Source organism: Acaromyces ingoldii (genome assembly GCF_003144295.1).
Source record: "Acaromyces ingoldii strain MCA 4198 unplaced genomic scaffold FA10scaffold_2, whole genome shotgun sequence".
In the NCBI taxonomy this organism is placed as follows: domain Eukaryota; kingdom Fungi; phylum Basidiomycota; class Exobasidiomycetes; order Exobasidiales; family Cryptobasidiaceae; genus Acaromyces; species Acaromyces ingoldii.
In genome coordinates, this window is record NW_020290248.1 from 3,406,808 (window position 1) to 3,424,289 (window position 17,482).

The following is a 17,482-nucleotide window of genomic DNA, read 5'->3' on the forward strand; positions in this document are numbered from 1 at the left end:
GAAGCGTGTGTAGCACTAGACTGACACCGGATGCCTCCTACCATGTTACGGGCCCTCAGAGAGCGGCCCTCTTCGCTCGTCGCCATCGTCGAGGTCTCGGCCGAGCGCTAGGACGAGGAAGTACATGGAAGTAGCATCAATGGTTGAATGGTACAATGCTTCGTTGCCATCTAACAGCTCATCTTCTGAGCTTGTTTCCTGACTCGAAGCGGTCCGCGTTCGATTCGCGGTTGATGCACCAAATTTTTTTTTCCCTCGCAATTTTCATGCTTTTTATCGAGCGATCGATCTGTAAGCCCTTTCGATCGCTTCTACATAAAAGAGTTGCAGCTCCTTTGATTCCACCCATCTTTCAGCCAGTGAGCATGCTGTGACCTGGTACACAACACGAGCGTTTGTTTAGCTGCCGATGCCGTGTAGAGAGGGCCTCGTGGAAGTAAGCTTGGCTGCTGCGCACACAGGCCGGCAAGTGCGGCAGCATGGGCTATCCCATGAGGTAGTCTGAAAATAGCGCATGCAGAGAATCGTGGCTTGGCCAGTCTAAATTCTGGCACCTGTTTTCTATTGAAGCCTGCTAAAACATATAGCAGATTGCGAATTCGCACGGCACGATAACGCAGAAGGGCGGCAGGCTGTGCGCCGCGAGGATCACACACCCCGCTTGCGTAGCCCTTGAGCCCTCGTTTCACCATCAGCTAGAAGGTCCGCCGTCTTCTGGCATCTTGTTTGCGGTCGAGTGGGGGCTTTCTTGCGGAGCTTTCTACACATTTTTTATAGACCGAAGGGAGACTGACTGCGCACGCGCCCTTTCGCAATTCACGCCCACCAATCAGCCGCGGCGCGACGAAAGGGGGCGGCCGTCTGTTCCTTTAAAGCGGCCTGCAACTGTCTCAAGAGCGCATCTGCTGTCAAAATCACAATTGCCACCACCACAACCAACCATCACCACCTCGCTTTTTAAGAAGCAACGATGGCGATGCAACACGGCATCCTGCCAACGACGCAAGACAAGGACAATGAGGAGAGGGTCGCCCTACTCGACGATGTGGACAATGTCCAGATCGACCTCGGAGAAAAGGGCTTTGTCTACAGCCCTACGCCACTGTCCGATAAGGAGGAACAGAGAGCGCGTGCCAAGAAAAGTGGCCTGACTACGAAGCGCTTCCTCGCCCTTCTCGTCGGCGCCGTCGTGGCGGGTGGCACGGTGGCCACCTTTGGCGTGAGTTCAGCGAAAAGAGATCTATAAGACCATGGCATACTCGAGTACTGAATTAATCAGCAGCCTCGACCTCAGTTCCTGTCTCGCTTCGGCTTCCCGGGAGGACATCCAGGAGGACGTGGACCTCACCACCGACCGCACTTCGAGCCGCTCGAATGTTTCGCTATGTCGGAGGACAAGCCCTCGGTCAACTTTACCCTGACCCTTCCCCACCCAGGCCAGCCGATCTACCTGCACCCCAGCATGTCCACCGGCCAGATCAAGGTCACGAATGAGCCCAAACCCGAGGGCCTGGAGCTTCCGCCTCCTCCTCCTCCTCCTGGCCCCCCTGGCCCCCCTGGCCCCCCTGGGCCTCCAGGATCTCACGGTCATCCCGGCCCTCCAGGCCCACCAGGCCCGCCTGGTCCCCCTGGTCCCCACGGCCCTGGTCATCATGATGGACCTGGCCACGAGCACGGTCCTCACCCTCACCACGGCCCTACTTCGACGATCATGGTTGGCGTCAAGCTTCCCAAGACGTCCAAGGAGGTCATCGACAGCAGCAAGAAGGCCGAAGAGTTCTACGTATGCTCGCTTCAGCTGCCCCACGGTCAGATTGGCATGGGTCTTTTCCATGAGAAGCCTGCTCCTGGAAAGCACCCTCTTCCTCACCATCCTCGCCCACACGAGCACGAGCACGAGCACGAGCACGAGCGCAAGGGCAAGAAGGAGCACAAGCACAAGGCCAAGAAGGAAGACAATGCTCACGAAGCCAAGGATGGAGAAGAGGATGGCAAGAAGCCCGAGCCCAAGCCCGAGCCTCTGCCTCTGCCCGCCGTTGACGTGCACATTTCGGTGCCCTTTGGCCAGCCTTTCACCCTGACGACTGACCGCCCGGGCCCGCCTCATCGCGGTCCCTTTGACCGTCGCCCTCCGCCTCCTCCTCATGGAGGACGCCTGGGCATGCCTCCGCCACCCCCTCATCGCGGTCCTCACGGTGGCCCTCTCCAACGTGGACCCAAGCCGACGATCCACGTCGACCTTGAGAAGCCCTCCACCGAAACGACTGTGACGCAGCACCAAAAGAACGGCGCGAACCTTCGCATCACGGCCAACCAGCGTCCTTCGACCCTTTCGTCGCTCTTGCACCAGATGCAGTGCACTTGCGGCACCGTCGTTCGTTTCATCCACATCTACATCTTCAGGAGGCCCGTGTCCGACAAGGTGCCTCAAGCGATCAAGCCTTGATGGGCGTCATCGCCTCTCACACTCACTGATTGTCCGTATCTACCCCCTTCCCCACTTAGTAGTAGCCTCCTGCCCACACCTCCCCCTTCTCGATGTAGATTTAATCTTTTTTGGTCCCACACCCCATTTGCCCCGATCTTTAACAATCGACCGTTTCCCCTTCACTGCGAGACAAATGGCGGAAGAAGATTGAAATGTCCATGTTGATTGTAATAAGAGAGGAGAGAGATAGCAGAGAGACAGGTCGGCGAGAATTAGAGAGCACTTGCTCTCAATCTCTCAAATAGAGGGACAAAGGCCTTGGAGTACAGGGTCGAAATTGGAAAGAGGGAGAAAAGAGCAACGGAAAAGCAAGTAGCTTTGCGCTGCACAGTGTGCTGGTGTATATGCTGAAAGACGCTGGCCAAGACAAGAAGCCGGTCAGATGAAGAGGAAGCTGACGACGGCACCGGAGATGAGGGCGGCAGAGGACCAGGATGACAAGCTGATGGCGCCATTGGAGCCCGTCGTGCCTGTTCCGTCGCCCTTGCCGTCAGCCTGGTAGCCCGGAATCTGCGAGGGTGAGAGGATAGATCCCGTTGAGATGTTGTTGGGCGTCGGCGGCTGAGTGTTGGCAGGAGGCGTGTAGCCAGAGATCGTCTGAAGGCCCGTCGCGGTCGAAGCAGCGACACCGCCACCAAGAGCTGCACCACCCTGTTTGGAGGAATGTTGTGTCAGTAAGAGAAGGGCAGGAGACGAGACGAAACGAATCAGAGAAGAGAAGAGCGCTCTGTCGGAGGAAGAACGCAGAAAAACCCTTGAATCGCGCCGTCGACCACCGCTTCATTCAGGGGGTCGCTGTTGCGCTGCGAGTGTCGACGACGAATAGAGAACGGGCTGGTATACGTCGACCAGCCGCAAACCACTGCCGCGATTGCCAGAAATAGAGGAGAGGAGAGGAGAGGAGAGAGAGGAGGAGAAAGAAAGAAAGAAAGGGAGAAAAAGAAGGAGTGAAAGGAGGAGAATCAAGAGTAGGTCCGACAAGGGGTCTTGCGACACATTGAACATACGAACGACATCCTCTTCAGAGGGCACGCTTGCTCGGTATGCTGCTCGCAGGCCAGCCCCTTGTTGTACCTTTGAAAAGGTGCCACAAAAGTGGCGAACAGAAGGAGTAGGAGGGAAAAAAGCGACGAAAAGAAAGAAAAAAAAAGAGGAGGAAAAGAAGAGAAAGTGGAGAATAGAGGAGGAGGAGAGGGTGGGGGAATACGTACCTGCTGGCGGCGATGCAGTTGTTGGTCCGTAGGCTGAGCTCGACGTTGCTGAATGTGGAAGCTGGCGTCCGCTTGGTGGCCCTCGTCGTTGCGGTAGTCGGCGGCGAAAGGGGCGTCTACATCTTCCACTTTCTCCGACTCGATCTGGTCTGGTTCTCGGCCAGAATGTTCCTTGACGATACTCACGGCTTGTGCTTGCGTCGTCGTTGTCGCCGCGACCAGTGGCGTCGTCGTCGTGGTCAATACACCGCCAGCAACCGCAGTGATTGGGTCTCCGTTGGCGTCCGTCAAAGTCGCACTGAACAAAGAGAAGGCATGTGACTTAGCTCAGCCTTCGAAGCTTATGTCGAGGGAAATGATCCAGAAAGACAGCTCACAGTCCCACAGTATCCCCGTCCTCGTCGATGGAGCCAGTGATGATAATGCCGTTTGCGCTGTAGTGATCGTAAATCACGCCACAAAGGAGGAAAGGAAACAAACAATGTCAGAGACCCATCGGGTAGCAGAAGAGGAGGAATCTCGCGCTTCACGCACCGAGTCGACGAGACGAGGTCGCCAGGGTCTTGCGCAGCCACCATCGCGGCAGCCGTGGCCAGGCAAAAGGCGAGGAGGAAGGCGCGCATCGTGTTATCGTATTTTTGGTATGTTGTTTTCGTCCTCTGCTTTTAAGACGTAAATCGAGATCAGGGACAGGTCAATAAGTGGATCGTGGCTCTCGTTAGAAGAGGCAGGAACAGGAGTGTTGCCTAGGCGTAGAGGTTGGCGAACAAGAGGTGCGGAGTTCCGACGAGCGGCAGACCGACGGAGGTGATGGAAGTTGAGTAGGTGGTGGTGGTGACCAGTAAGTAGCCAGCTGCTTGGGTGTTTGAATCGATCCTAATTCCAAGTCTCCTTTTTCCCTTAGCTTTGAAATTTCATTTAGAGGTCACTGCTTTGCCAGACGGCGCGCGCCTCTATCGGCCATTGAACAATTTGTCTTGTTTGATATTCAATCCAAGAGACTTGGCCCTGCTTCCAGAATTAGCACGTGTGGCTGCCGATTCGCAATGGGCTCGTCGGCACCAGTTAAGTGACGGGTCTTCGGCAGCCGTCCCAGTGCTCCGGTCCTCATCCGCCGCTGTTGTCACAATCCTGATCAGAGTTTGGGGAGCGGTGGCCGAGAGTGAGTAGGCAGAAATGAAAGAGGCAGCCAGCCGCAGACCAGAGATGCAGCGTCCGCCTACGTACGACCTTACGCCAGTCCCAAATTGAATTGAGGAAGAGAGTTCGCGCCCACCTTTGCCTTTCGCATTTCCCGAGTGCGCAGTCTAAAGTGACGATGGGCACGGTGTGGACAGCTGTGGCCACCGACAGACCCAAGAGGTGATATCTGATTCGCTGTCAGTCCGCACATCCATGAGCGGCTCTTCAAGGTATCCCTTTGAGTAATCACGGGCCGGACTAGCAGAACATTCCAAAGGCGAGAAAGCCGAGAAGAAAGCCGGACGTGCGTTGGGCGTGGGGGAAAGGAAGAAAGAGCATCCACGAATCAATGGTTCCTTCAACAGTGCATGCGACAATTACTTCTCTGAGCTCGAGCATGATGCTGTTTGCAGTCTTGCTTTCTTTGGTGCTGGCAGTAGTAGGGCGAGCCCAGGCTCGTCTGGTCGACTATGCTGATCCAATGGTGGGGACTGCAGGTCCAATGCAGGGGTCAAACATCGCGGGGGGTAACACCTTCCCCGGCGCAACGCGGCCCTGGGGGATGGTGAAGCTGGGCATCGACACGAGCTACCAGGGCCTTCCCGCTGGCTATGCTGTCGATGTCAACAGCGGCTATTCTGCCTGGGGAAATGTGACGGGCATCTCAATGATGCACGTCACTGGCACGGGCGGAACTCCCACGTATGGCTTGGTGCACCAGATGCCCCTCACGGGCGACGTCGCCTCGTCGATCAACCTGGCCGACAACACAACGTACGGCAGCAACCGCTCGCAGTCAGACGACCGTGCCGCTCCGGGCTTCTTCTATGCCAAACTCGATAGCGGCATCGGCATCAATCTCACGGCGTCCGGGCACGCCGGCATCGCACGGTACAGCTTTGACGGTCAAGCCTGCCGGCAGCGTCACGTCCTCGTCGATCTAGCCCACGTTCTCCCGGCCAACTCCTCCTTTGACTATACGCAAAAGTTCGTCGAGGGTCAGCTCGACGTCGACCGTCACGGCTATCGCGGCTTTGTGAGCAGGTCTCACCCATGTGCAAGCGAGTTGCGGGAGTGAGCTGACGCTGCTTTTTTCTCTGCACTCAGGCAACCTATTCGGGTGGCTGGTCCCAAGCACCTGCTCACAAGATCCACTTTTGCGCCCGCTTCAGCCAAGAATCACAGAGCAGCCAAACATTTTCGTACTCCTACGATGCCTTCCATGCGCCGTCTACTTCTCCCAAGCCCAAGGACTACCGTTCGTTGCGGGCATACGCGGGCTCGGGTCAGGCCATTGGCGCACTCTTTGGTTGGGGAGGGGAGACGGACGAGGAGTCTTGCACGCTGGAGTCGCGAATCGGCATCTCTTACGACTCAGCCGCGCGAGCATGCCGGTACATCGATGAGGAGCTGCCGTGGACGACGTCGTTCTCGGACGCCGTCAAGGAGGCACAGCAGGATTGGGAGCGAGAGGTTCTAAGCACCGTTGAAGTGCACGACGACAAAAAGAACGCGACCCTTGCGCGAATGCTCTATTCGGCCCTGTACCACTCCGCACTGATGCCGACGGACAAGAGTGGGGATGAGTCTCCACCTCACTGGCCCAGGAATGTCGACAACTTTGACGACCACTACACGATCTGGGACACATTCCAGACGACTATGCCCCTCTACCACCTCCTCTTCACGTCGACGTACTCGAGGGTGCTCCAGGGACTCGTGAATGCGTTCAAGTACGATGGCTTCCTCCCCACTGGTCGCTCTGCCCAGACGAACGGCCGTGTCCAAGGTGGGACCCATGCCGACATGGTCCTGGCCGACGCCTACCTCAAGTCTCGCCACAGCGCGGGGCAGAGCTCCGGCGGCGAAATCCGTGGAGTCGACTGGGAAGCAGCTTGGAAAGCCATGGTCAACGATGCAGAAGTCGAGCCGGTCCACAACGTCGACCCCGTCTCCACCGACGGGGCCACAAAGGAAGGCCGCGGTGCGCTGGACGAGTACCTGCGTTACGGCTACGTCACGCCGAACCACACGCGCTCGATCAGCCGGTCGCTCGAGTATTCGTACAACGACGCCGCCATCTTTCTCGCCGGCCGTGCCATGTCGCGGGATCCAGAGGAGCTCAAGAGGCTGAAGCTCCGGGCCAGGGCAGACTGGTGGCAGAACATCTGGGATCGCAACCTCACGGCCTCCTTTGGCGACGCAGGCAACTTCTCCGCATTCCCGGCGCCCAGGCTGGCCAGCGGCCAATTCAATGTGTCGGGCTTTGACCCGCTCAATTGTGCGGCGGGCTGCGGGTGGAATGATGTGAGTTGATCGACGGGTATGCCTTTCGCAGAGCAGAATTGCTGACCGTGCCTTTCACAGTACCAATACGAGAGCGTGTCTGCGGAAGGCAGCTTTGCCTCTGCCCCACATGTGCGTATCACTTTCTTAACCCTCCATATTGCTGTGTAGACTGACCAAACGGCGGCGGCATCGATGACTCGTACCAGGATACGGCGAGAGTCGTCGAATTGATGGGTGGGCCCGCGACGTTTCTGAAGCGTCTCGACGCCCACTTCTTGTCTGGCCTACGCCAGGCGTCAGCCAGCGCCAACAACGATGTGGGGACAGCCATCTACCAGCCTGGAAACGAGCCAGGCTTCCTCCTCCCTGTGGCTTACCACTTTGTGCCGGGCAATGCCTGGAGGTCCGTCGCCAGAATCCGGAATATCGTCGATCAGTTCTACACAGACACAGCTCAGGGCTATCCAGGCAACACTGACGCGGGGGCCATCCCGTCCTGGCTTACCTTCCACCTCATCGGCCTGTACCCCCTCACGCCGCTTCCCATCTACCTCCTCACCGCGCCCCGCTTCTCGAAGCTCAGACTCAATCTCTTTCGTTTCACCAGCTCCGCCTCGTCGCTCGAGATTGTCTCGCACAACCTTACTGCCACCTCCTTCTTCCCCCAGGAAGTCCGTCTCGACGGTCGACCACTTACGAGGAGCTGGATCTCGCACGATGAGCTACGATCCGCCAAGCGCCTCGAGTTCTTCATGGCAGACCAGCCCTCGGCATGGGACAAGGACGGCGAAAAGATTCCGAGCCTGTCGCTGGGTACCCTCTAGTGATTGGCTCCCTCCTTGGCCTCATATCTTATTCTCCCTCTTCTAATTACATGCCTCTAATCTACCGAGCACGGCGTTGTATGCACCCCTCGCAGCCGCCTCTAGCCGGGCTTTTGTGTCCTCCTCGCCCTCCCTCTCTGCTACCGCTGCTGCTTCTTGAGAAGAGGAAGAGAAATCGACGTGATCCCTCTTCTCCTTGAGTAGCTCTCGAAGCTCGTGGAGAGGCGCGCTGGCGGCCTTGGTGTCAATCTGTCTACGGGCAACGAGCTGGTAGCCCTGCAGCGCGACGCTGGCGACGAGCAGCTGGTCGGCAGGGAATGGAGAGTTGGTCGTCTTTGCTTCATCGAGGCAGCCTGGCGGAATTCCACATCAGCCCAATGACATAACCTTTCGCAATGGGGAGGCAGAGGATACTCACCCTCAAAGAAGGCCTTTGCGGTTGCTTCGACATCGGAGGCTTTGTCCAGGATCTTCCTTGCAAGGTCGTGCAGCCGCCTCTCAGATGCCGTCAGCTCGTCGTCGGACCCCCCATCTCGCGCGTCCTTGTGCTCTCGCTCGATGCCGAGCACAGCCGCCGCAACGTCGAGCATGCCGTCGACATATCTCGTCTGGCCCACTCATTTCGTCAGCTCTCGCGAAGTTAATGCCTGTCATTGATTCTATTCACCCCTGGCTCTTGCCTCGTCAAGGAGGTCAGCTCTCTGATGCTGCCTCGACTGCTCGGCAGCAGATTGAGGAGCACGGCAAAGTCGCGCTGATCCGACGGCGCTCTCACCCGGAGCGCCCTCTGAACGGCCTCTCTCCTCATCTCCTCATCCTCGTCGCCCTTGGCAGGGCAGAGCGCGCGCTCGGCGGCGTACAGCTGCCTGGCCAAGGAATTGTCGAGCCTCTTTTTGAAATCGACAATCTCTTCAATCTGAACACCGTCTCCCCTCTCCTCCGATCAGCATTTACTCTGAGATACTATGACGAGGGACAGAAAGACCCACCCGGGAGAAGATGCCGTTCTCAAAGGCCTTTGCGACCATCTCTGGCATCTCGCGCTCGCTTTCTCTCCATATTCTTGCGATTCCCTCGACGGCACTGTCAAATTCGGCCTCTTGGCTTGAGCCTTGTGGAAGCAGGTTCCTGTACGATGAGCTGCGATCGACGAGGAGCCACCCGAGCGTCTCGAGCTGGACGCTGCGTGCGCCGAGCTTTGAGAAATGCTCGCGAGCCTCGTCGACGGAGCCCAGCTGTCGAAGGAGCCGAATGAGGAGCACGCGCAGGCGATATCCCTTGGGCGAGTGCTGGAGAGCAGACTCGAGCATCGACACGGCCTGCACGAGGTCCGAGGGGGAAGAAGGCGAAGCAGCGACGCAGGCCTGTGCGGCCAGGAGCGCAAAGTCGTCGGCGGGCTGCATCTCTGTCTTGGGCAGATCCTTGCCGATCACGAGGGCCCTTTTATAAATGTCCCAGTACCGCTTCGACAGTGTCCTGTCCATCTCGGCGTCTTTTGAGTCTGCCTGGACCAGCCGCAGGAGCTTGCATGCGTTGAGGACCCGATAGAGGTCGTCGAGCGTCTCGATCTCCCTCGCTTCCTCCTTGGCAACCGTCTCGCGCACTTTTTCAAGCCCTGGGCCCTCAACAAGCAGCAGCGCATGAGGAGCCAGGTCCTCGTATGCGCAAGCCTTTTGTGCAAAGTCGTCAAAGTAGGCGACGATGAGCTTGGAGAGGTCCGGCTGGCTGAGCTTGGCCCGCTGCTCGTCTGACAAGCCTCGGACGAGCTCGAGTCTCGCCAGGCGGAACCCCCGATTCTTGGCCCCCTTTCCCTCTGCGAGCTTCGAAAGGCGCGCCTCTGCGTCCGTCACCTTGCTGCTGTTGCTGCCGCTGCTGCTGCTGTCGTCGTGCAGCTTCGAGACAGCCTCGACCAGCACCTGGACATGGCTCCAGTTGTCGTCGCCCGACTCCATCGCCTGGAGGGCCTCCTCGCACAGCGTGGTCCACTGTCCCAGCTCCCGAAGCAGCTCCGTTCGGAGTATGGCGAGCGTCATGGACTTTTCGCGCAGTTCCTTTTGCGCATCGAGCAGCTCGACGGCCTGGCGCTTCGAGGCGTCGCCCTGGCGCGCGAGGATGGTGGCGTAGAGAAATAGCTCCTCGTCCGAGCGGGCACCCCAGGGCGCCGTCTCGAGATGCTTCTGGATCATGCGCGTCGCCAAGGGAAGCGCAAGCTGGTGCGCCGGCAGCGACGGATCGGCTGCGACGAGTGCGTAGGCCTGCATGGACCACCAGAAGTGCAGGTCGTTGTCGCTGCCCTTGCTGCCCGCCGCCGCCTTGGACAGGCGCAGCGACGTCTGCTGCGCCCGCTGCCACTGGCCCGTCTTGGCCATGGCGACAAAGGCCCGCGCGCCCAGGTCGATGTTCGAGGGTGCCGCCTTGCTCGCGGCATCGAGCATCTCGACCTCGTCGGACGTGCGCCCGAGGCTGCCGAGTGCGATGGAGAGCACGTGGAGCAAAGAAGAGCCGCCGTCGAGGAGGGCCTTGTTTTTAGACGTGGCTGCGAGGAGGCCGTCGACCTGCTTTGACGCATCGGCTCGCCGTCCGAGCCGGACCAGGGCCAGCGACCGCAGAGCAGCGGCGAGGTGCAGGTCGGGCTGCTTGGCCAGCAGGCCGTCGCACTGCCGCAGCGCAGCCGAGGGATTCCCTGAGTCGAGCGCGCTGTATACGGGCGCACACTGGCGCTCTTGGAGCAGCGCCAGCGGATTGAAAGACATGGGCCCCTCCTGTCAATCGATCGATCAAGGTGCGCCTGGATCAACCTTGTGCGAGCGCGCGTCGCTTTTCTTCTCAAGATAAAAAAAGTAAAAAATGGGTCGACGGACTTTTGCTGAGACCAAAAGGCCCGTCCATTTCCATCTTTTTCCCGTCCTAAGATCGCTCTCTTCCTTGGCCTCATCTGCGCTCGCCCAGCTGCTGCTCGGCATCGCCCACCTTGGACTGGGAGGGGAGAAGCGATCCTCCCCAGCTGATGCACGCTGAGGGCGACGAGCAATGGTCCGATTCAAGGTGAGCGTCTATTCTTCTCACCTCTCTCTCCGCGTCGCTGAGCGCATACATCCTGCCCTCTTCCCACACACAGAACCGCTGGCTGCTGCTCTCGCTCACCTTTGCTGGCCCCTCGTCGTCGGCATCCTCCACTGACTCTTCTCAAGCTGCATCAGCATCAGCATCAGCAGCAGCAGCAGTCGCAGCACCGCCGCCGCCGAATCTGACTCCCTACGCGATCCTGCAGCACCTCCGCGCCTCGCTGTCCGACAACTTTGGCGCAGCCTCGTCGGGCGCCAATGGGGGAAGCCTCGCGATCCGCTACTGGTCCGCGTCGACGCGCACGGCCATTGTCCGTTGTGGCCGCGCGGGCGTCGCCGATGTCGTGGCGGCCTGCACGCTGCTGGCGAGCATCGAGGGCCGGCGCGTTCGTATTGTTGTTCGCCATGTCGGCGGCACCATCCGCAAGGTGCAGGAGGCTGCCGTCCGGCTCGATCGGCGGCGGATCGAGAGGGCCAAGCTGGCGAGGAGAGGCAAGCTGGGTATGGCAGGGCATGACTCGGTGGAAGTTGGACAAGGGCCACGGGAAGAGCAGGAGGAGGAGGACGACGACCAGGGCGCCATGGATGCGCTCATGCAGCTCAAGGACGACGACGACGAGGGCGACGAGGAGCAGCCGTAGCAGATGGAACAACCATAGTAAATGGAAGCAAGGCAAACACAATTGTATCATAAGCAACAATCACATCTCTCTTCACATCAAGCAAGGTGCCTGCCTGCCTCGTCAGAAGTGATGCACTGGGAAATGGGGGGAAGGAACCGCCCCTTTTGATCGCAAAAGTGAAGATGGTACAGGTACAAATGTGTGTGTATGAGAGAGATAGAGAGAGAGGTGAAGTCAAGTCTGCTTGCTCAGAGGGATGAATGAGGGATGAGGGTGGGTGGGTGGGTGCTCTGCTGCTTGCACCGGCGTTGCCCGCCTACCCGATTCTCGCCACGACTTCGCCGCCGACGCCCCTGCCGACGGCCTCTCTCGCCTCGATCCACTCCTCGATGCCCCTCTTCTCCTCTACCGGTGTTTTCCCTGCTGTTCCTGCTGTTTCCGCCTCCTCGCCCTTAGCTGCCGTCCGCCCCGCCCTGGCGGCGCCCGTGTGTCGCACAATGGCAATCTCGCCCAGCTGGAGCGGGCTGACAAACTGGGCGCGCCGGCCCGTGACGAGACGGAGGAGCTCGCGCGCATCGAGCCAGATGCGCCGGCTGGGCTTGCTCACGCTCCGCGCATGGCCCAGCACGGGCCGGTCGTCGGTCGAGTACTTGAGGTCGACCCAGAGCCGGCGCGAGGCCGGGCTGCTGGCGGCGGCCGCAAAGGCGCGCGGGTCCGCAGGCGAGGCGAGCGTGCCCCGCGTGGCGCGGTGGATGAAGCCGTGCTGGAGTAAGATCGACGTCAGGCCGAGCGACGATGAGGTGTAGGGCAGCGGGACGCTGCGCAGACGCGCCCGCGCCCCGTTTTGCAGGATCGTCAGGATATCGTGCACGGGCATGTCCACTCGGCCCTGGTATGTGTGCCTCTCTCTCTCGGTCGTCCGGCCTTGCTCTCTTAGAGGCCTTGGAAGAGACCAAGAAGGAAGAAAAAAGAGTGGAAGGAGAAGATGGACGACAGTCGACGACGAGGTGAGGCGAGGCAAAGCCAAAAGTTGACAAGGAGAGAAAAAGAAGAAATCGGACAAAGCAGTCGGTGGAAAAGCCACGTGGAAAATTTTGGCAGTTCCAGAAGAAGCCAGTGGTCGACTGACCTTGGGCTTGCTCCACTAAGGATCCAGCAACGGCGACGATAGCAACGACGACGACGACAGCAGAGATGGCGGACCCGGAGCTGGAAGCAATTCGACGGGCGCGCATGGCTGAGCTGCGGGGGTCGAGCGGGGGTGGCTCTCCAGCGGGAGGCGCCGGCCTGGGAAGCATGCTGGGCGGCGCTGGAGGAGGCGGCTCGGGGCAGCAGCACGACGAGCAGGAGCAGAAGATGGCGCAGCAGGAAGAGATGAAGCGACAGGCGCTCAGCACCATTCTCGACGCCGACGCCAGAGATAGATGTGAGTGTTGCCTTTGTTCTTCCTGTTGATGTTGATGGACGGCAGCTGATGCGTAGCCGTTCCCGAAAGTATCGCGCATCTCGCTCGTCAAGCCCGAAAAGGCGCGGGCGATCCAGGACCTGTTGATCCGCATGGCCCAGTCCGGACAGGTCCGGCAGCGCGTCACGGAGCAGCAGCTCATCGGGCTGCTTGACCAGGTTGAAGGTAACTCGGCAGATGGCTCAGGCACAGCGAGCAAGATTACTGTGGGTCTCTCTCTCTCTGTACTCCTCTCTTCGCCCTTCGTATCACTGACCAGGGACCTATTATCGACCAGTACACGAGAAAGAAGACGGCGATGGACGATGACGACGACTTTGACCTGTAGCAGCACATATCAATTTTCATCGAATCATGCAGAGCTCGAGCCCGTCTTTGTCGCCGCCGCGTGAGCCTATCGAGAGTGCGAGCAGAGCAGCGTTGGCCGGGTTGATTGCCACGCAGGCCACGACGTCTGTCCGCTTGGTGTCAGCCTCTGCTTCTTTCCTTTGCATAGAAAAGAGACAATCTCACCCTCGGATGCCCTCCATTGTTTGATCGGCTTGTGCTTTAGAAGAGCAGCGCACTCGCTTCTCGCGCTCTGTCCAAACGACGACGAAGCATCGCTTTCCTCGGCAGAACGCAGCCCGTGCTCGGGCACCGTGACATCCCACACACTGACCTGCCCCTGACGACCGCCGGCAACGAGCGTCCTGCTGTGTCCATCGACGTCGAAGAAGAGGCGCTGCTGCGTTTTCTCGTTGTCCCCTCCTTCCCTTTCATTCCCTTCCAGTGGGAACTCGCCGAGCCTGCATGCCGGCGGCGGACCCTCTGAGAGGGAGTTGGTGCCGACGTATCGGAGATCAAAGGCTCTCACGGCGTCTGATCGCCTTGAGGCTGTGAAGAGGACGTGGGGTGCGCTGGGATGAAACGCGAGTTGGGATAGACCCCTTGAGTCGTCATCCTTCCACGCGCATACAAGGCCCTCGTGCAGCGAGTCGCAGCCCCGCGCGTCGAGCCTGTACAGTGCTACGGTGCCGCTCAGCGTGCCGACGGCGAGCAGCTCGCCTGTACCTGTCCCGTTTGCGCCCTCCCCATTGTCGTCATACCGCTGCTGCTGCTGCTGGTAGTCGCCGCCCTCGGCGAGGACAGCGAGGCAGGAGACGAGTCCGCGCTGGCCCGCTCTCGAGGCGCCCCAGCCGCCGGTGGGCCCGAGGTGGAGCATCTCTAGCGGCTCGTTGCCCGGCTGCGCGAGGGCAAAGACGGCGACGGCGTCTTTGAGGCCGCAGTAGAGCAGGGTGCCCGTCAGGTCAAAGGCGAGGGACAGCGGCGAGAGAAAGCGCTCGACGTGGTCGATGATGCCGTACGTGGCCCTCGTCTGTTGTGTTCCCATCCCCGAGTGTGTGTGTAAATTTGCTTGAGTGAGTTCAGGTGTGTGTGCGTGGGTAGTGTGGATAGCGAGTCTAACTCACCTGGCCGGTTGTGGCATCGACGAGCTTGACGGGCACGTCTCTGCACGACATGGCAAAGCACCACGTCCACGGCTCCGCGTGCGTCGACAGCGGGTACCACTCGACGGCGAGAATGGGCGAAGGGGCGCGCACCGTCAGCGTGTGCGACCATGACGGTGCCTGTGATGCCGACGTAGCTCCACCGTCGTCCGACGATGGCTGTTCTGAGGGCAGAGAGACGCAGAACAGGTCGATGTGGTGGTCCTCGGACTGGCACAGGAGGTGCGTGCCGTCGCAGGACCTGTCAGTTGTCATGACAGACGTGTCAGCACTTGCCAATCGCAGGCCTGGTACAAGAGTAGACGTGACGAACTCACCAGACCACCCGGCGCCAGAAGGTGTCACGGCGCGGCTCGGGGCACAGCGGCGTGGAGGCATGGTGGTGTCTCACTGGCTCCGGCTCAGCCCCAGCCGCATCCCCAGCTCCAGCCTCAGATTCATTCTTAGCCTCATCATGAATGCTCTCCTCCTCGTCCTCCTCGTGCTCGTCATCGATGTCGCCTGCCCTCATCCGCCACGACTGCAAAGGAGAGGAATCAACATCACTGCCAGACTGTTGCGGTGGAGCAACACAGAAGGAAGCAGACAGACGCGTCCTCGCCCGACTTCCGAATCGGACCTTCCTATTTCCTTCCCACTCTCTCTTTCTCAGAAGGAGGGTATTGGGATTGGCACAAGCAAGAGCGATCAAGATAATGTAGAGCAAACGTCTGCTATATAGTGTTGCAAAAGATAAAAAAAAGGGGGGGGGGGGGGAAAGAACAGACAGACAGGCAAAGAAGACGAAAGGAACATCATGGCGGCGGTGCGTGCGCCGCAATGGTGGGGCCTGCTGCTTGTGGTGGTGATGGCGATGACGATGACGACGATGAGTGCGGGCCACCGCGGAGCGTCGAGAGGGTGAGCGACTCCATGCTCCCCGCCGAGTTCCATGCGCGGCGCTTGCACGCCTCCCACTCGAGGCGGAGAAAGGTCCAGACGAGTCTGCGGAGGATCTCGAGGGCCTCGAGGTAGAAGGCCGTCGACTCGAGCTCGATGATGTGGTGCAGGTGCGACGAGAGCTTGAGCGACCAGGCAAAGCGGAGGATCAGGTCGCCCACGACGGCGAGCTGGTAGACGATGGGCGGGAAGAGCATGACGTAGGTGGGCGAGCGCAGAAAGGAGCTGCGGTCGCGCCGGTGATGCGACGAGGACCCGCCGACCATGTGGTGAGGCCGGTGGACGCCGGTGGGCGAGAGCCGGGCCGCGTGGTCCCCATGGTCGGATGGCCTGCCACCGCCGTTGGACGACGAGAGGCTGAAGCCGACGGGAAGGGAGCTGAGGCCGCGCTTGTGCAGCGACGTCACGCCCCGGGCAACGCGCGTCGAGGTGCTGGCCCATGTCTCCCACCGAAGCATCTCGAGGCCCCAGTCGTTTGTCACGTCCCACCAGAAGGAGAAGATGCTGTTGGCAAAGACAGACAGGACCCTGATAGAGATTTTCCCTAGAGCGTGTCAGAAAGTCTTAGTATGAAAGGAGGAGAAGGAGAAGACTCACCACATGTAGAAGAACATCGAAGAGGCGCCGCTCGACGTCGGGTCGTCCTGGAGCGACGACGTGGTGGCCTCGCTCTGGAGCACGCTGAGCCAAATGACGGGAAAGGCGCTGGCATATTTCGCCGCATTGGCCAGCGGCCGGAGCGTCTTTGACTGGCCGGGCGGCGGCTGCATCGTCGCAAACTCCGAGAGGCACTGGCGGAACCGGACGACGTACGGCAGGCTGACGAGGAGCGGCACGGCGATGCTCCCCTTGCCGTTCCACCACACGTGCGAGTCGGACTTGGGCCAGAGAAAGATCATCGTCAGCCATAGATCGCCAAAGACGCGGGCAAACGAGGTGAGAATGTCGGCGAGGAGCACGTCGGCAAAGTGGATCTTCTGGCGGAGCGAGGGCACGCAGATGCGGATGAGCTTGCGTGCGAATGCGCGCCGCAGCGACCGGTACATGACGTCGCCCGGCCAGACGGTGACGACGACGACGCCAAAGATGGCAATGGCCTGCATTGCCTGTGCGTGGCGGCCGCGGGCGTGGGCGAAGCCGCCAATGGCATCGCCGCCGAAAAAGATGGTGTGGAACGCATAGAGGCGGTAGGCCACCCAGCAGACGAGGACCCAGATCATGCATGTAAGGCCCATGCTGAAGCCGGCTGCCTCCTGGGGACCGGGGTCCTTGAGAAAGACGCCAAAGCTTGCCGTGCCGCCGTCGGCGCCGTCGACAGATTCGGGACCCCCGACGAGGGTAGCTGTCGATGACAGAGCGCTGCCATTGAGCGACGAGCGTGTCTGGCCGTTGTTGTTGTTGTTGTTGTCGTCGTCGTCTCTCCGGTGGTGACTCGGCAGGACGCGCAGCTTGCTCTGGCCCGAGACGAGGCCCTCTGCATCGAGGCCCAGCCTCCGGATGCCGCGCAGGTTGGCTGACCAGCAGAGGAGGCCGAGCGCAATGAGAAAGAGGATGCGGTAGGGCGGCGGCAGAAAGACGGAAAAGGGCTCCTGGAGCGGCATCGACGGCACCTGCCGAGGCCCGCCCGCGGCGCCTGTCCCAATCGCTGAGATGGTGGCATCGATGTGGTCCAGCGCCTGGATCTGCGCCATGGGTCCCCCCGTGCCCGCGCCGCTGCCACCGCCGCCGCCGCCACCAAAGAGGGCAGCGTTTGCGTCCTGCATCGTCGGCGGCGCGGGCGCACGGGCGTGGAGGATGTCGACGGAGCGCTTGCTCAGGCCCTGGAGCAGCCGCGAGGCCGACTGGGGCGAGGTGAGGGCCGGGTGCAGGGGGGCAAGGGAGCGCCGCTTCGACAGTGCATGCACTG

At 60.2% G+C, this 17,482-nt stretch overlaps 9 protein-coding genes and 1 non-coding gene across 10 annotated transcripts; 5 read left to right on the forward strand and 5 right to left on the reverse strand.

Annotated features, from left to right (window-relative positions):
• The first annotated feature begins 133 nt into the window (after positions 1-133).
• On the forward strand, positions 134-238 carry FA10DRAFT_t22. Its single transcript has one exon. It is a non-coding gene; the product is annotated as a tRNA-Gly (tRNA).
• A 593-nt stretch (positions 239-831) lies between these two features.
• Positions 832-2,712, forward strand: FA10DRAFT_92776 (hypothetical protein). Its single transcript, XM_025525788.1, has 2 exons — positions 832-1,219; positions 1,283-2,712. Exons 1-2 carry the CDS (start codon positions 971-973, stop codon positions 2,444-2,446), a joined length of 1,413 nt encoding a protein of 470 aa, XP_025379656.1. The 5' UTR covers positions 832-970; the 3' UTR covers positions 2,447-2,712.
• Positions 2,713-2,866: 154 nt separating this feature from the next.
• Positions 2,867-4,322, reverse strand: FA10DRAFT_259637 (hypothetical protein; the record flags this gene model as incomplete). The annotated part of the gene is made up of 5 exons (XM_025519980.1): positions 2,867-3,129; positions 3,496-3,562; positions 3,700-3,997; positions 4,077-4,133; positions 4,234-4,322. 5 exons carry the CDS (start codon positions 4,320-4,322, stop codon positions 2,867-2,869), a joined length of 774 nt encoding a protein of 257 aa, XP_025379657.1.
• A 928-nt stretch (positions 4,323-5,250) lies between these two features.
• Positions 5,251-8,057, forward strand: FA10DRAFT_300942 (hypothetical protein). The gene is made up of 4 exons (XM_025524904.1): positions 5,251-5,917; positions 5,989-7,188; positions 7,249-7,299; positions 7,377-8,057. Exons 1-4 carry the CDS (start codon positions 5,279-5,281, stop codon positions 7,992-7,994), a joined length of 2,508 nt encoding a protein of 835 aa, XP_025379658.1. The 5' UTR covers positions 5,251-5,278; the 3' UTR covers positions 7,995-8,057.
• FA10DRAFT_266219 (hypothetical protein) lies at positions 7,989-10,796 on the reverse strand (the record flags this gene model as incomplete). Its single annotated transcript, XM_025521407.1, has 4 exons — positions 8,984-10,796; positions 8,662-8,910; positions 8,413-8,602; positions 7,989-8,347 (listed from the first exon to the last, which is right to left on the reverse strand). Coding segments are annotated over exons 1-4 (2,510 nt in total), but the record flags the coding sequence as incomplete, so codon positions are not given.
• An 82-nt stretch (positions 10,797-10,878) lies between these two features.
• FA10DRAFT_266220 (hypothetical protein) lies at positions 10,879-11,814 on the forward strand. Its single transcript, XM_025521408.1, has 2 exons — positions 10,879-11,039; positions 11,113-11,814. The coding sequence occupies exons 1-2, from the start codon at positions 11,025-11,027 to the stop codon at positions 11,698-11,700; spliced, it is 603 nt and encodes a 200-aa protein (XP_025379660.1). The 5' UTR covers positions 10,879-11,024; the 3' UTR covers positions 11,701-11,814.
• A 184-nt stretch (positions 11,815-11,998) lies between these two features.
• Positions 11,999-12,559, reverse strand: FA10DRAFT_228629 (ribosomal protein S8; the record flags this gene model as incomplete). The annotated part of the gene is made up of 2 exons (XM_025518756.1): positions 11,999-12,085; positions 12,179-12,559. 2 exons carry the CDS (start codon positions 12,557-12,559, stop codon positions 11,999-12,001), a joined length of 468 nt encoding a protein of 155 aa, XP_025379661.1.
• Positions 12,560-12,974: 415 nt separating this feature from the next.
• FA10DRAFT_266222 (hypothetical protein) lies at positions 12,975-13,591 on the forward strand. The gene is made up of 3 exons (XM_025521409.1): positions 12,975-13,108; positions 13,178-13,353; positions 13,425-13,591. The coding sequence occupies exons 1-3, from the start codon at positions 12,979-12,981 to the stop codon at positions 13,473-13,475; spliced, it is 357 nt and encodes a 118-aa protein (XP_025379662.1). The 5' UTR covers positions 12,975-12,978; the 3' UTR covers positions 13,476-13,591.
• FA10DRAFT_300947 (hypothetical protein) lies at positions 13,500-15,352 on the reverse strand (the record flags this gene model as incomplete). Its single annotated transcript, XM_025524905.1, has 5 exons — positions 14,955-15,352; positions 14,599-14,878; positions 13,661-14,504; positions 13,588-13,601; positions 13,500-13,520 (listed from the first exon to the last, which is right to left on the reverse strand). The coding sequence occupies exons 1-5, from the start codon at positions 15,146-15,148 to the stop codon at positions 13,500-13,502; spliced, it is 1,353 nt and encodes a 450-aa protein (XP_025379663.1). The 5' UTR covers positions 15,149-15,352.
• Positions 15,353-15,409: 57 nt separating this feature from the next.
• FA10DRAFT_266224 (EXS-domain-containing protein) lies at positions 15,410-17,277 on the reverse strand. Its single transcript, XM_025521410.1, has 2 exons — positions 16,174-17,277; positions 15,410-16,104 (listed from the first exon to the last, which is right to left on the reverse strand). Exons 1-2 carry the CDS (start codon positions 17,265-17,267, stop codon positions 15,432-15,434), a joined length of 1,767 nt encoding a protein of 588 aa, XP_025379664.1. The 5' UTR covers positions 17,268-17,277; the 3' UTR covers positions 15,410-15,431.
• Positions 17,278-17,482: the final 205 nt, after the last annotated feature.

Coding starts and splice junctions, on each gene's coding strand:
- FA10DRAFT_266222 (XM_025521409.1), top strand. CDS start 12,979: ATGCTGGGCGGCGCTGGAGGAGGCGGCTCGGGGCAGCAGCACGACGAG. Junction 13,109..13,177: donor CGCCGACGCCAGAGATAGAT/GTGAGTGTTGCC, acceptor CGTTCCCGAAAG/TATCGCGCATCTCGCTCGTC. Junction 13,354..13,424: donor GCACAGCGAGCAAGATTACT/GTGGGTCTCTCT, acceptor ATTATCGACCAG/TACACGAGAAAGAAGACGGC.
- FA10DRAFT_92776 (XM_025525788.1), top strand. CDS start 971: ATGGCGATGCAACACGGCATCCTGCCAACGACGCAAGACAAGGACAAT. Junction 1,220..1,282: donor GCACGGTGGCCACCTTTGGC/GTGAGTTCAGCG, acceptor ATTAATCAGCAG/CCTCGACCTCAGTTCCTGTC.
- FA10DRAFT_266224 (XM_025521410.1), bottom strand. CDS start 17,267: ATGGCGCAGATCCAGGCGCTGGACCACATCGATGCCACCATCTCAGCG. Junction 16,105..16,173: donor TCGATGTTCTTCTACATGTG/GTGAGTCTTCTC, acceptor AATCTCTATCAG/GGTCCTGTCTGTCTTTGCCA.
- FA10DRAFT_300942 (XM_025524904.1), top strand. CDS start 5,279: ATGATGCTGTTTGCAGTCTTGCTTTCTTTGGTGCTGGCAGTAGTAGGG. Junction 5,918..5,988: donor GTCACGGCTATCGCGGCTTT/GTGAGCAGGTCT, acceptor CTCTGCACTCAG/GCAACCTATTCGGGTGGCTG. Junction 7,189..7,248: donor CGGGCTGCGGGTGGAATGAT/GTGAGTTGATCG, acceptor TGCCTTTCACAG/TACCAATACGAGAGCGTGTC.